General features: G+C 37.4%; 1 protein-coding gene across 4 annotated transcripts in view; it reads left to right on the plus strand.

Moving 5' to 3' along the window:
* Positions 1–15,401, plus strand: part of prdm16 (PR domain containing 16) — a 269,870-nt gene that overhangs the window by 23,975 nt on the left and 230,494 nt on the right. For 3 of the 4 annotated variants that reach the window (XM_079637362.1, XM_079637359.1, XM_079637361.1), the window contains exon 1: positions 13,663–13,854. The exons of the other annotated variant lie outside the window; for it this stretch is intronic. In XM_079637362.1, the coding sequence (XP_079493488.1) occupies positions 13,818–13,854 (37 nt within the window). In that variant the 5' untranslated portion in view covers positions 13,663–13,817. Of the gene's footprint in view, positions 1–13,662; positions 13,855–15,401 lie in introns of those variants that run through there. 4 annotated transcript variants of the gene reach the window in all.

Here is a 15,401-nt window from a genome sequence, read left to right on the forward strand (position 1 = left end):
TAGCTCCTCACAGCAGGACTGGCCTTTCTGGGCATCCAGGTGCAGTCCCAGGCCGGCAAATTCCTCCTCTCCCCCCCTTCGCCTCTTATTGTGTGGCCAGAGATGCTCTTTCAGGAGTGGGATGAAGGGGGGAGAAAGAAAGAGATCAGAGGTGGGAAGAGATGAAGAAGGTAATAAGGTAAAAATAAAAGTTGTAGAAGATTGTGAACCGCTCCTCACTAACACGGGTTTCGGTGTAGAAAGAAAAAAAAGTGCTGTTGTCGGAAACGCATTACCTGATGCCAAAAAGTGAAGGGGGACAGAACAGAATAGGATCTTCTCCATCAGGTCAGGTTGAGCTTTTGAAATGGAGAGAGAAAGAGAAGGAGAGTCTGAGAAGGGAGTGGAAGATTCATCTGTCAACAAGAGTTTAGAGCTCTTGGGGGGAAAGAAGCATAGCCCCTGGTCTGGACGCACAGACGCTGCCCTGTGTCTGCTCACTCAAACGTGTGTCCAGCAGGGCTGACCGGGCACAGAGCTGCCCCTATTACCCACAATCCCGCGCTCCCGACAGCCTGGGCCGGCCTCAGGTTTGAAAGCTTCAGTGAGCAAATCCTTGACATTGCACACATTAGGGTTTAGCCCTCTCCATGTGTGGTCCAGTTGTTGAGTCTTTCTTTCTTTCTTAAAAAAAAAAAGTAAAAATCCTTCTATTAATGGGTTAAGTGGTTACCTTGTCACCAGACACCTAAAATCCTGTTTCAAATGTGAACAATTTGAGGGGGAAAAAATGCTTTTCCAAAGTTAATTAGTTGCTCATGAAAAATACATGCATTTGTTGACACTTTTGCAAAAAAAGATTACCTTGCTGCTTGTATGTTTCGTGGCAGTTTCAAAGTGAAATGTCTTGTAAGTGGCACTAAAAGCACATTCGATTCTCTCGAAAACTGATGATAAACTGATAGCTGCAGGTTAGTGTTCTATCGCGTTTGAAAATGATGCACCACCTACGTTACACCATATCCTAAACTTAACCAATAGGTTTAACAAAAGCAAACGTCAGAGCAAAGCGTATTTGCTCAAGCAAAAAAAAAAAAAAAAAAACGTTTTACTTTATTTTGTTGAACCATGTTTCACTGGATTTTGATGGATAGGATACTAGCCTACATTAGATATCCATACACATGGTACTGGATAGGCCTAATCCATACGTTAAAGTGTATTAGTTTACAAATCATGCACTATGGTAATAGTGTTTGAGGTAGTATTGTGCGGAAAGTTGATATGCCTAATATGTCCCTGTAATCGTAATTTGTGTGAAAAGGAATAAAAGTAGTTGGTGTTATATTGTCTCTAGTGTTCATTTCAGCTGAAAACTGCAGTGAATTATATGTACAGGCACTTTTTTGGAGTTTTGCGTTGCGGAAATGTAAGCAGATGTGCGTTTTTCCAAAGGTTTCGTTTTGAAAGGTGTTGTTGATTCAATTCTGAAGAGATTCACTCTCCCAGCAAACCTTTTGGACAAATCTATCCCCTCGGAAAGAAGAAGTGAATAAATTGGATAGAAAAGCTGACAGGAATGTTGATTAATGGTTGTGGTGTCGTTCGCAGAGTGGAGTCTAAATAAAGGTCTGACAGGTTGGCATCATGGCCGGGGTCGGGCCAATCCAATCCTCCATCTTGGAGAGAAATACATTTTAATTAAAGCTAAGCATAACTCGATCCTGGAAAAGTGGAGAAAAAAAGTATGCTATTTGCAGAAAGATTTATTCTATGTTCACACTTCATTTTCCCCCTCACACTCTTTCACTTTTCCTTTTTGCTCTCTCCGTCCCTCCATCTCTCTTACACACTGACTGCCGACCATCTGCGTTTAACACTTTGAGCGTATTTTCTATTTTTTAAACATCGACGACTCTGTTTTTGAGCGAAGGCTAGTGTACCTTTAAGGAAAACGTAACTGCACCGCCAACACTTGTCATATCTCCAGGCTGCATTTGTCACACAGAATAATCATAATAGCCAAGAGAGCATGTTCTTAAAGCCGTAGTTATTATGAGTAAAGCGCTGGAGAGTTCACTGGCTATGTGGTAGGTACGACATGAGTTGTGGAGTTTTAAGCCATCCAGGACCGTGTAGATACAACATTCCTCTACGGCTAGCCGAGCTCCCCTCTGAGCCGCGGGTGAACGCCTGCTTAAACTCAGCCGGTGACAGAATGCAAGACATGCACGCAAATTCATTCATATTTTGCGTGCCTTCCTTTGCTCTATTTGTATATTGCTACTTGAGCATGATGGAAGAAAGAGTGTAAGACATAATGTGTAACATAAACTAAACTCTTAAAAAATAAAGATTCCGAAAGGGTGTTTTCGCAGTAATGCCATAGATGAACCATTTATGGTTCCCCAAAGAACCTTGTGAACAGTTTTTAATTTATTTATTTTTCTTGAACATTTTAAACAACCTAAAGAACCTTTTGTGCAATGGAAAGGTTCCATGGATAATAAAGATTCTTCATGGAACCACTGGTGCCCATAAAGAAGCTTTATTTTTTAAGAGTGTACATGCAATGTAATATATTCTGTTGCTCTGTATATGCTCCCTGTGATATAAGCCTTTATTTTGTCTTTTCTTGTCTTGTTTCAAAGACAAGGCTTAAGCCTAGACCCAGACTAAAATGCATGTTTGAGCTGTTTTAACTGAAAACAACTTGCACTGTTATCTGTGCCATTGTTTTGTCTCGAGATGCACACCAGTAATGCTTTTTTTTTTCTTCTACGGCACATTTATAAAAGGAATAGTTCACTTGGAAATTAAAATTCTGTCATCATATACTCACCCTGAAGTTGTTTCAAACTTGTATGAATTTCTTTCTTCTGCTGAACACAAAGTAAGATATTTTGAAGAATGTCGGTGACCAAACAGTTGATGGACCCCATTGACTTCCATAGTATATTTTTCCCCTATGATAGAAGTCAATGGGGTCCAACTGTTTGGTCACCAACATAAGGAAAATAAATTCATATAGGTTTGAAACAACTTCAGGGTGAGTAAATGATAACAGAATTTTCATTTTTAAGTGAACTATTCCTTCAAACGCCATATTTGAACTAAGGCCCAATTCTGGCTCTGTGTGAAACCGGGCCTATATTTAAAAATTTCACACCATACTTTGGCTTAAAATAAGATATCTTATTCAGAAATAAGATTCTGTCCTGGCACTTGTCATTTCTTTATCTATATGTTCATTTTTAATCTTGTGAGCTTATAAGTTATAAGACTCATTTATACTGTTCATAAAAATGTTCATTACTGAAATGAATTGGTTTCCATCTTTATTTTATTCTGTGGGAGGCGGATATGAACTGAACTTTTGAGAAGTATAAAAATAAATGGTGAGGTAAAACTCGTTCTTATCCAGAATTCACCCCCACACAATTTTCTTTATAAAACCGAATCTTCATAAGTTGCGTCTGGAGTTTGTTTTTGTGTGAGTAAACTTGTATCAATAGTGGCAGTGTGCTGATTCGGGATCAGTGTCGAATGTTCTTTTTGAGTAAGGATTATGAGGTAGGATGGAATTTGAAACAATGTAATACACGGCGCACAGTGGCCTGGGATGCTGGGGGTGTAGTAGCCCACATGGGAATGACGGGAGAGGAGAAGGAATGCTGAATTGGTAGAGTTGGTGGTGGGACAAACTGAATCACTTTGTATGAGGAACACAGGAGGGCAGTCTTTAGACACTAATAGCAGTCCCACACATGAGGAACTGCACAGTAAAGCACCTATTTAATTTAAAACACTTAAAAGTCACAATTAAAAATGCATAAATGTCACTGCATTAAATAAAATCTCAAATAAATGCCTCTAGCTCTTCTGAGCCATTTTTGCAATGGTTTTTAATCAATTGTTGTTTCAGTGACTTTCAGTGTCCTAGGCGGGAAACCACAAGTGTAGTTCATCACATGAACCATGATCATGTTTGACAAACAGAAAAGAGTCCAAATACTTTTTGTCTTCTTTTTGATCAGTGTATCTATTGCTTTATCAATTCGAAACCAAACAGCTGTCTTTTTGTGATGTTTTGTTTGCTTTCACTAAAATAAATATGACTTGGTTTGATATTTTGTTATCTAATGCAGTGATATTCAGACATGTTTACAGTATGTATGGTGCACAGTGTCCAAACACAACTTCAAAGAATTGCTTCAGATCGTGGCAAATCAAAGCATTGCAATACAAAAGCTGATATTAGGCAAAAATGTCGAATGTTCCTGGAAACGGACTATGTTAATGTCTGTGCTCTTTGCTGTTGCATTCTGAAGATGAATTTGTAATTTGAGAGATTCAAGATTCATCACACAGATTGGAATCAAAACTCCCACTCAGTATTCCAGTTTATTATGTATTGGGAAATGAGTTATGATTTCTGAACTCTTTAGTGCATTTCATTTCTTTACAGTTAGCGGGGACACTTTTCACAACTCATTGCTTTCAAAGAATATTCCAAAGACTGAAATTGTGCATTACACATTTATTTTCTAATGTTCTTAAAGGGATAGTTCACCCAAATCTTTTTAATTCTGTCATCAATTACTCTCATGTCGTTCCAAACCCGTAAGACTTTCGTTCATCTTCAGAACATGAAGATCTTTTTAATGAAGTCTCTCCATTGACATATAGGCAACTACCACGTTGACGCTTCAATAAGTTCATAAAGAGATCGCAAAACTGAATTGAGCCAAATTTTCTGAAGAGACACAATCGCTTTAAATGATGAAGATGATATCTTCTTTATTCAGATATAAACATTGATCAGCTTGTCGCGTGAGAACAAGTGTGTGAGTTGATGAATGTTTATGTGAATAAAAGCCTAAATTCAATCTTCCCGATCTCACCAATTCGTACGAATTTTACAAGGTGGCTAATTCGTACCAATTCATACGACCTCACTTGTACGAATTTGCACGATTTTTGCTAAATCGCACATATTTTACGTGTTGCCAAATTCGTACGAATGACCTACCCCTGACCCCACCCCTAAACCTACCCATCACGTGGGTTTAGACAAATTGTACGAATTCGTACAAATTGGTCGTGAGATAGCGTTGGATTGTGTCTCTTCAGAAAATGTGGACTAAACTGCTAAATTCATATGGATTAATTTTACGATCTCTGACAATTTAGAACCGTCAAATCATGCGTCAATGGAGGGACATAAATTAGATTTGGAACGACATGAGGGCGAGTAATTATTAATGATATATTTTTTTATTTTTGGGGGTTAACTATCCCTTTAATAGGTGCATACATTTTAATAGGGCATTTTAACTGGATAAGGAAGTTTTATCCATTTACATTCTTGGTATGATCTTAAACTAATACATGTGTGGTCGTTTTGAGTAAACTGGTGATCTCTGGTTTGTCTTCAGGAAGAGGTTCTCCTCAGAAATCTCTCTATCTCTGCTCTTTAGAGGAACCGAGCGCCAGAGAGTGAGGTGTTTGCATGTGTGTAGTTTGGCCGGAGCAGCAGCTGATTAATCTTGCTGTCACACGCACACTGCCTCAGATCGACTGCCTAATAAAACTCATAAACAGGTAAATAAGCAGCCCAGCTCAAGTCTTAATCCCAGCAGCGCATAAGCAACGAGAGGCAGTCTTCAGCTTAAACGAGGGACAATAAGAGTGATTTACCACTGCGAGAGTGTGTGTTTGAGTCTGTGTGTGTTGCTGTCTTTGTGCGAGTGTGTTTGAGGGCATGTCTCACTGGTATTTGCATTGGTTTGGTATTCTTTGTGTTCGTTACATATTTGTCAACTGTCATGACGTTGCCTCACAAGCTCATGTGCATGGGTTTCTCTGTTGTGAAAGCTCTTTAACGACTGCAAACTGCTTTTTTTCTTTTATTCCCCTAACAAAATATGAAAAATGGAGAAAATGAAAGTTCTGCCTACCTAAATAACCACAAGGCCTTCTTCAACAGTACACAATTTCACCATTTTTTTTATTTATACTACACCTTCACATGCTTGACCTAATGATGTTTTAGCTCCTGTCATGACTTCTGGGGCCTCCGTGTATGCAAAAGCACAAATGTGTTGATTTTGCTGGGACGTCTGGTGAGGAGATGGTCCTAATCAAAAGGAAACTATGCACAGTCACTCCAGGAAGGGCTGATGAGAAAGAGGAGGGGAACACTGAGAGGTCTTTCACTGAAACCTGCTCTCTTCCATTTATGAGCCACTCAGCCAGTCCCATCTGCAAGTCAAAGTCAACACTCAGTCTGAGCAATGAATTCATTAGGGGGACTTTGATTTTTGGTTAGTGTTTAAATTAATTAATGTTGCCATTCATACGTCAGACATTTAACCAACCCCCTCTGCCAAGCCTTGTTATGTTATAGATAGCCTATAATAAGTGTAGGCTACGCATGTGTGTAGTTTCGTGCGTATCTATAAATAAAAATTAAGGGGTTTGGAAGGGGTTCAAGAACATTAATTACTGAGTTGTTTAATTAAACCCGCTGTGCACAAAAAGGCAGTAATTTTACCTCATGAAAAGTAAACTTGGTAACGCTTCATTTTACAGTGTCCTTGTTACATATGTTACATGTAATAACAGTAAATTATGCATAATTACATGCAACTAACACTCAACCAAACCCTAATACTACCCTAACACTATAGTAAGTACGTTGTTAATTAATATTACTGAGTAGGCCTACCTAAATATATAATTACACTGTAACAATGACACATTCAAATGAAGGGTTACACTTTATTTTAAGGTATCATTGTTACAGTGTAATTACATATTTAAGTACTGAGTAATATTAAGCAACTACATAGGGTTAGGGTAGGATTAGGATTTGGTTGAGGGTTGCATAAATTACTGTTATTACGTACATGTAACATATGTATCAAGGGCACTGTAAAATAAAGTGTTACCCTTCATTCATAAAAGCTCAAATTGTGTAGATGTGTCTCTTATCTTCTGCTAGAGTGGCACATCTGAGTTGAAATCGCCGATTCATGCCAAAATGTGTTTAATCGATCCAGCTTTGCGAGTTGCGTGAGTGCGCTTAGATTTTCAAACGTGATGTGTCCCGTCACGCGCCATTGACAGACGCAGTTTATTCCCGAGACTTCTGCTGATGCCCTTCAGCCATTTACCCCGTGTGTACTATTGAGCAAAAACAGAATGTTATTGAACACACAACTCTTAAATGTAATAAATGATTAATTAACCTTCTCATTTAGCCCTGGTCATCAGAATACCACAGTAAAGGCCCTGGGGGAATATTGAAAGTTGTCGCATGACACAATCGCGGTGCCTCTCGTGGACATCTTTATTTTTTTTAAATAAAGATAGATTGCACAACAATATTTTAAGTGCGTCTTTAAATGATTAATGTTGATATGATAAAAATATATGGTAACACTTTATTTTAAGGTAACGTAGTTACACGTTACTACATGTAATTATTATAATAATAACAGTAAATTATTCATAATTACAAGTAACTGACCCTAAAACATAGCTCAACCCCAACCATAACTCTAGTAAGTAGTTAATTAATATTAGGCTACTCCGTTCTTATTTTACGTCACTTTAAAATAAAGTGTAACCAAAAATAATGATGCATAAACAAAGAAAGACCATAATTTTATAACAATAGCAGAGCCACTCATTTAAAGAGTTTGTATTTGATTCGCATCGATCTCATTTTACCGACATGAAAGTATGTCGTGTTTTCATCTTAAACATGTAGAATTCGATTGTAACATCATAAAAAAAATTGTAGCAGAATTATTTGAAAGTACAACGAATTAATAATTTGAATAGGCTATGTTGAATACTCTTTAGTTCAGGCTGAAGAAAAACATTAAGTGTCACAATAATGAACAGATAGGATATTATTATTGATAGGTGTATTGTTATCAAATTAATGTATTTGTATCCAAACACTTAAATTAAATGTATTTAATATTTTTATATATATATATATATATATATATATATATATATATATATATATATATATATATATATATATATATATATATATATATATATATATATATATATAATAAATATATTTAATATAAATAAAATAGCCTACATATAAATCTGTTTTTATTATTTGTTTATTGTTGTACATATCACATTAATCCCATGTGTGTCAGCACAATGTTTGCACACCTGCACTGACCCAAGCATATCAAGAGAGCAGAAATCAGATCATTTGATCATCTTCCTGTTTGCCGATATATGAGCACATATTTGGGATTTAAAGAGACTGTGGTGTTCCCGCAGACAGGGTGATTGATCACATCATATTAGGGGTCGTTTCTGCACGGGGTAATTTTCTTGTGCTTGCCTCGGGCGATCCTCACATGTGCGTTTCCATGAAGTCTCCAGACTCCGTCTCTTTTCATCTGCAGGGATGACAACAATAACAACGACAACATCGAAATTTACCTCTCCGAGACGGGATTTTGACAGGAAAAGCACTTAACGCAATTTCCTCCAGCGCAATTAATCACAAGCGGTTATGAAGATGCGTTATGAAAGCGGGCGAATCATTGCAGCGTAATTAATGTAACATGCCATATGCCGCTTATTCAAGACTTGTGGCTTATGTATCATATGCAGGGGGCTGTGCTCTATTTTACAGCTGTTACACTGTTGTTAAATTAAAGCACTGTTATTATGCAAACAAAATCATTGTAGCCTATTATTTAATTTGACCCTATAAAACACCACTGCAGTGACAGACTACAGGCATGAAATGCTGATTTTGATAATTGTTGTGCGCAATGACATTTCTATAAGCGCGTATCAATTTTACAAACATGCCAGTTTTAAAAACGTAGCTAAAAATCATTTTTTAACTCACAATAAATTATAGCATTATGTATTTGTATGAGATGTAGCCTACATTATTGTTTGTGTTTGTAGGTCAAATGTGGATTACTTTGATATGTTGTGTTTGACGATGTTTGTATAGCCTAGGTTAAATGTCTTTGGTAATGCTGTACTGTAATGTGTTCGTTGGTTATGTTGGGATATTGAGATCATTTGTTTGAAGGTTATGTATGGATCAGGTTATGTTGCATGTTTAAGATCCTGTTTGTAGGTTGTGTGTGCGTTAAGTAGTCCGTGGCGCCCGTATAGTCCTTCGCTTTGAACGAGGGACAACGGAGGAAAAAAGTCTGTCTAGGATTAGTGGTCAGATTTCCTATTTCCCATACACTCCCAAGGTCTTGAACCCAATTAATGGCTAATAATTACCCAGGGAACTTAACTGTAGGTAGTTGCTCTCGCGGTTTCATTAGCTGTGAAGCGCCTTACGTTAAAAGGGCACAGGCTTGTCACCAAATCCAAATGCGCGCGATGGAATATATCCCATAATCATATATATTTATATATATATATTTATATATTTATATATATATATATATATATATATATATATATATATATATATATATATATATATATATATATATATATATATATATATTAGTAATATAGTATAGCCTATTTAAATTACTTGCTATCTGTAAAAAGCTTTTGTAAGTGTTCGACATGCGCATGCTTGTTTTCACTGTTTACACTGCCTCACCTCTCCATTCTCAAAGTGTTTACGGCAACCACCACTATTGCCTTCTTTGATCATGTTTTGTTACAGCCATTGAGTACCTTTGCCAATTTTCTGATTTCCCTCTTTACACACACACACACACACACACACACACACACACACACACACACACACACACACACACACACACACACACACACACACACACACACACACACACACACACACACACACACACACACACACACACACACACACACACACACACACACACACACACACACACACACACACAGGGAACACGCCTGAAGCCCCGTCATCATGAAGTTGTGTTTACTTTGCCATTACATCCACTGTATTAGCATGTAAAGATCAGAGCGCAGGCGTAGTTGTCGCAACAAGTGGGGTTTTCCCCCCCGTGTGTTCCGACTGTGGCCACTGCTGGCTGGATATCATTTCGCATATTGAGTGTGGTGAGATCCTATCAGTGCGTAACACATAAGCCGAGCCCTTTCCTACCATGAATAAAGATTTGGTTTCATTTGCTTTCGACGAACGTATAGCAATAACAACAGAGTATTATCTCGTCCATCTAATTCGAATCAGTTTTATTTATAACGGTTAAACATTGTTTATTATTATTATTATTATTATTTGTATTAGTAGGCCTATTGATTTTTTATATCTGTTTTTACTTGTTGTTATTTACACTATTGTTTTTATTATTATTATTAGGCTAGCTGGCTATTAAAAGCAGTTATTTTTTTCCTCAAATAAATGTATTGTAAAATTAAACTATGTGTGCCGATTAATGACGGTATACATTGTTGTAATTTTTTTTGCTGACTTTTTTTAAAAAGTACATTCAACTTGGATCGAAGTCATTTCAACTTAAATTAAATTAAGCTGACTTACAAAATGGGTTGAATCTTGTATAACTTATATATGTTTTTTTATTTAAAGTTAAAGCAATGTAAAAACATATGTTGTCATACATTTTTTATCATAATTTTTTTTAGTGTCACCTCATAAATAAAATTAACAATAAAATAAATAAAAAGAACTTCCTAATTTGTTAAAATGCCTTTTTGTAAGGTCAACCCAAAATATTGTATTAAAACACTTTACATTTTGAAATCTTATTATAATTAATTAGACTGAACACAATGACAGCGAGACAATGGTGCCTGTATAGATTTTATTTGACTTAGTGAAGTTAATAAAAATACACGTATACAACTATATATATATATATATATATATATATATATATATATATATATATATATATATATATATATAGTTGACAAACCTCTTGAATGTCCTTAACTAATTAAGATGACAAAAGCTCTGTGTCTGGCATCAGTTCTCAGTGTGGATGTTCCTGAGGCCTGGTTTGCAGAACACCTCTCTTCCGGGGTCTGGGCCAGCATCCCTCCCTTCCTGTGCTAAACCACAGGAAAATGGCAACAATCTGGAAAGAAAATAGTCCAAATGCGTGGTTACAGCCATCACGTTTCCAGGAGCTTGTAAAAAGGCAGACGTTTAAATGACGCAGAAAACTATTCCCCAATGAGCTAGTGATGAGGAGCAACACTTTTCTTTACAAGTGTAATTACAGTTAAATGCCTTCACAAAGGTGTTGCTCCGTATATGAAAAAAGTCCAGCCCAATGCGTGAGAGAGATTTCATTTCAATTATTGTGTAAGGAAATAGCAAGCTTTTACTAAAAAAAAAGTGCACAATTTGTATATAGATACGTGTATCAAGTCATATTTGCTCGCTCTAAAATAAAACAACAGTTACATTTTATGAGCTATATGGCATAAAACATAATAATTCATATTTATATCATTATTAATAATTCAACACAATAATGTCACTTTTTAATAGCCTACACCTGTAGCCTATACATCTCGTGATCAAATGTAATTAAGAAAAAGCATTTTTTAAAGAAATAAACTCTTTAAAAAAATATTTTTATCATATCCAATTGAATGGCAATACATGTTTCGTATTGTATCATATGTCTTGACAAGAGAAGGTTTTACCGATAATACGTTTAAAATGGAGTCAATCAATAAAGCAATAAATGTCATTCGTCAGTGGGGGGCTTAGTAACAAGATCACTTCTTCCTTCAGAGCAGGTAACGGCAGGTTTAATGTAAACGTGTTTAAAGCATTTTGCCTTGTTAGTCCATCTAAACCTCACAACACGCCAAAAAGCAGATGAGCCAAATAAGGTGTAAAATTATTCTTTCATTAATGAATGAAATAGGCTCTGGAGTTTGTTTGCACAAAATCAAAAGCCTATCCAGCGATAATTACGCATACATAAACGTTACGTGCCTCGTTCGGCCTAAAACATTTATTTGAGAAAAAGCATTGTTTTAGATATGTTTCACAATATGCTTATTGTGAACAATCATATTTATTGGTTTTAATACGGAAGCAGCTCTATATCCTCTGTATTCAATATCGTAATAAAAAGCATAAAAGAGTAAAGCATATAGTTTGGGAATGATATCAACGGAAAAAGGCAGACAGCGATCCTCGAAGTTAGTGGACATGCATGACTGTTAATGGCTGCTTTAAATGTCTTTAAGACACCTGCACGAGCTCACGAGCTCCCACGGGATCTCGTGACAAAACGACACCCGTTTTCCTGCAGAATGCCCTTCTAACTAAAGATAAATAATAAATAAAAACTGTCAGGTTACCATCATTCATCTTATTGTACTATGATTTCCAAAACAATTGAGAAATAATAATAATAATAATATAGAATTACATTAGATTATGGCAAAAACCGTCAGCCTGGATTATACATTTTTTAATAATGCAAAACGCAAAATAATGCAAATATTTAGGCTATTGAGTTTTCAAACCGGATCATTTCCGACAGTACCTTTCCGCATCATACTGACTCCTATCTGTTGATGTGTCTAGCAGGATCTATATTAAGCGCCAATTGCAAAAAAATGTTGAGCCTGCTATTGAGGCTTGATTCTGACAGCACGCCTACTGTCTTACAATGACCATTAAAATGCAATGATTGTGCACATGCAGTTTAGATGTATAGTCTATACGTAAAACAAATAATCCAACAGAATCATACTTACATGTGTGAATCGGTTGCCTTGCCGTTCCCTGCTTGCTTTACCTGGACATGAACTGCCACGAATTTGTATATACCATATGCTGATGTACAAAACCCAATCGAGACCTAAAACCCAAACAAGACCCATAATGCATTGTTTTAAGAGAGAGTTTATATGAATATACCATCTCAGAGCGGATCCCACGCATGCACTCATACATACAGTATTTCTACTCTTTTAACATTACACACACACACACACACACTCTCTTTCGCTCGCTCTCTCTCTTACACACACACACACACACACACACACACACACACACACACACACACACACACACACACGCACACGCACACGCACGCGGGAGCTCCTGGCCGTCTGGAGTCTAGCGCGCGGAGACTCGGGTGGCTCTCAATAGCAACATTGAAACTGAACACACCTTTTACCTATTTATAGAACGCACCTAAATTAATAATGTTAATAGTTTTTTTTTATTTAAATATGAGGCACTCACCAATGTTCTTACATCCACATCAGGTACAGAGACTTTCACAATAAATTACTTTTACAAAATGAGTAATATGCCCAGAGAACGTCCATATAATTTAATTTTCTGAACAACATGAATACTACTATCATACATAAATAATTTATTTTATGAAGGAATATGCTTCATATAATTACATACTTTGAAACAATATTTTCGTGCTTTAAAATCGTCGGGTGCATGAAATGTTCGTGATCACCTTGCGTATGAGGGCTGCGACCTTGACCCCGTCCAGGATTCAATGTCCAGCGTCGGACCGAATTCCGCAGGTCCCTGAAAAATAGCACTTATTCCTCCTCAGGAGCTCAAGAAGGGGAGGTGGGGGGCGATCCGAGATGTTGCGGAGCGAGTGGAGGAGGAGGGAAAGAGATAAGTGATCTAAAGGAGACACGATAGGACAAAAAGTGATGATGATGAATACATTGGAAAGTTTTTGGCCCTGACGAGGGTGTCAGATTGAATGGCCTGTGCGCATGTGCGAAGGTGTCCAAACTGACAATGCTCGTGAGATGAAGATAGCGCTGCTGCTGCTTCTGAGCTCAAGGAGGACGCGAGGAATCTACAAGCCGACAAGATGAGATCCAAGGCGAGGGCGAGAAAACTGGCCAAAAGTAGGTCCTTCTTGCGCTTCTTTCGCTCCTGAGCGGCCGCGCGGTACTTTGAACCCTTGCGCACATCACCAAAGTGTCCTTTTCATTGATCAGTTCCTGCTGAGAGCGTGTCTTTGTCCGGTGCGTTTGTTTTTCAGTTTCTCAATTGCATTGAAATCGCTCAAACTCTCCGTGATCCGCGCGTAACCAGATGCTGCCGTATAGCGTGCTTGTTCAGAAGTTTCGTTTGTGATGGTGCTTTGGATCTGAAATGATCAGGAGAGCGTTTCCATGCCGTGCTGTTTCCCTCTCGTGTTTTAGCGAAGTCGAGAAACCGTAGAGAATTGTTACCCGAAAGTTAGCGGAGAGTTGTCGAAAGGGATAGTAACTTTTTTTTATTGAGTGGTTCCAGGTCTTGTGAAATCATATTCCTGCTTGTTGAAATAGTGGGCGCTGTAGCACTGCTCATGGACCCCAGGACGCACAGACTTGAGTGTGGAGATCTCCAGAGCTTTCTGCCTGCACACTGGATGCCACGGAAGAAGGAATATGAAACAAAAAACGGACAAATCTTCCGATAATCTAAAATTAAGAGGTTGCGTTTAGGAATCCTTGTCCTCTGGGGTCTGTTGCGGCTCGGCAATGGCAAATCAATAATGCATATAGGCTATGGCGTATTGAAGAAAATAGAGTCAGCTCTTTTCTGGACTCGAGGAAAAGTGTGTAAATCTCCTCTGGACTCGGCACGATGTCTTTGCTTATTGTTTGTTTGGCTTTCTTTTGTATTCCGACTTGTTTGTAATAGGTATGATTTCACAGTCAAACTGTTTTCTTTTGAGTGCCCGTAAAACTTTTGCATGCGACTATAGCATTCAGTGCGCAGTTTATTAGAAAAGGCTTCAATTCAACATGGTTTTAGTATTTACAAAGTTTATTACTGAAGTATAATGTTACGAGGTTATGTTTTTAATATGGAAAATGATCAATACGATTTTATTTTTACCTGAAGATAGCCTGAAGTATGAAACTTATGCAACACTGCGCAGTTTTGAAAATGTTCACCTTATATGTTTCAACGACGTTTATTAAAATATGAAGACATGTTAGTATCTGGGCATATGCAGTAAAGCCCGCGTGGGCCTGATGACCTGTTGATTCATATTGCCGGGAGAACAGCATATTACTCAGTTTGTTTTGGGACAGAAATGTGGGCCTCGGTATTTTCTCATGCACACTTCCAGACTTCTGTAGCGCACGAGACTTGTTTTGCGATGACTCACGAGAATCGCTAGGCTATTAACAGGTCAGACTGTCGTTTTTCTTGTTTTGTTGTTGGTCGTTCAAAATTAATTCGGTTTTGTGTTTGGAGGTCAGTATCGTGACACGTCAACTCTCCTGAGTGTTCAATATAGCCTATCAGACCTTCTTTTATTTACATTTCAAGGCATTTATTGTGCATTTCTCTGAGATATTATAGTTTCGTTTTTGTGTTTGTGTTTGAGGGCCTGATCTCAATTTCTAAAACAAGCGCTTATTAAAGATATGGCGTATATATTCTGTGCTTTCCT

Source organism: Phoxinus phoxinus (assembly GCF_949152265.1).
Source record: "Phoxinus phoxinus genome assembly, chromosome: 15".
In the NCBI taxonomy this organism is placed as follows: Eukaryota; Metazoa; Chordata; class Actinopteri; order Cypriniformes; family Leuciscidae; genus Phoxinus; species Phoxinus phoxinus.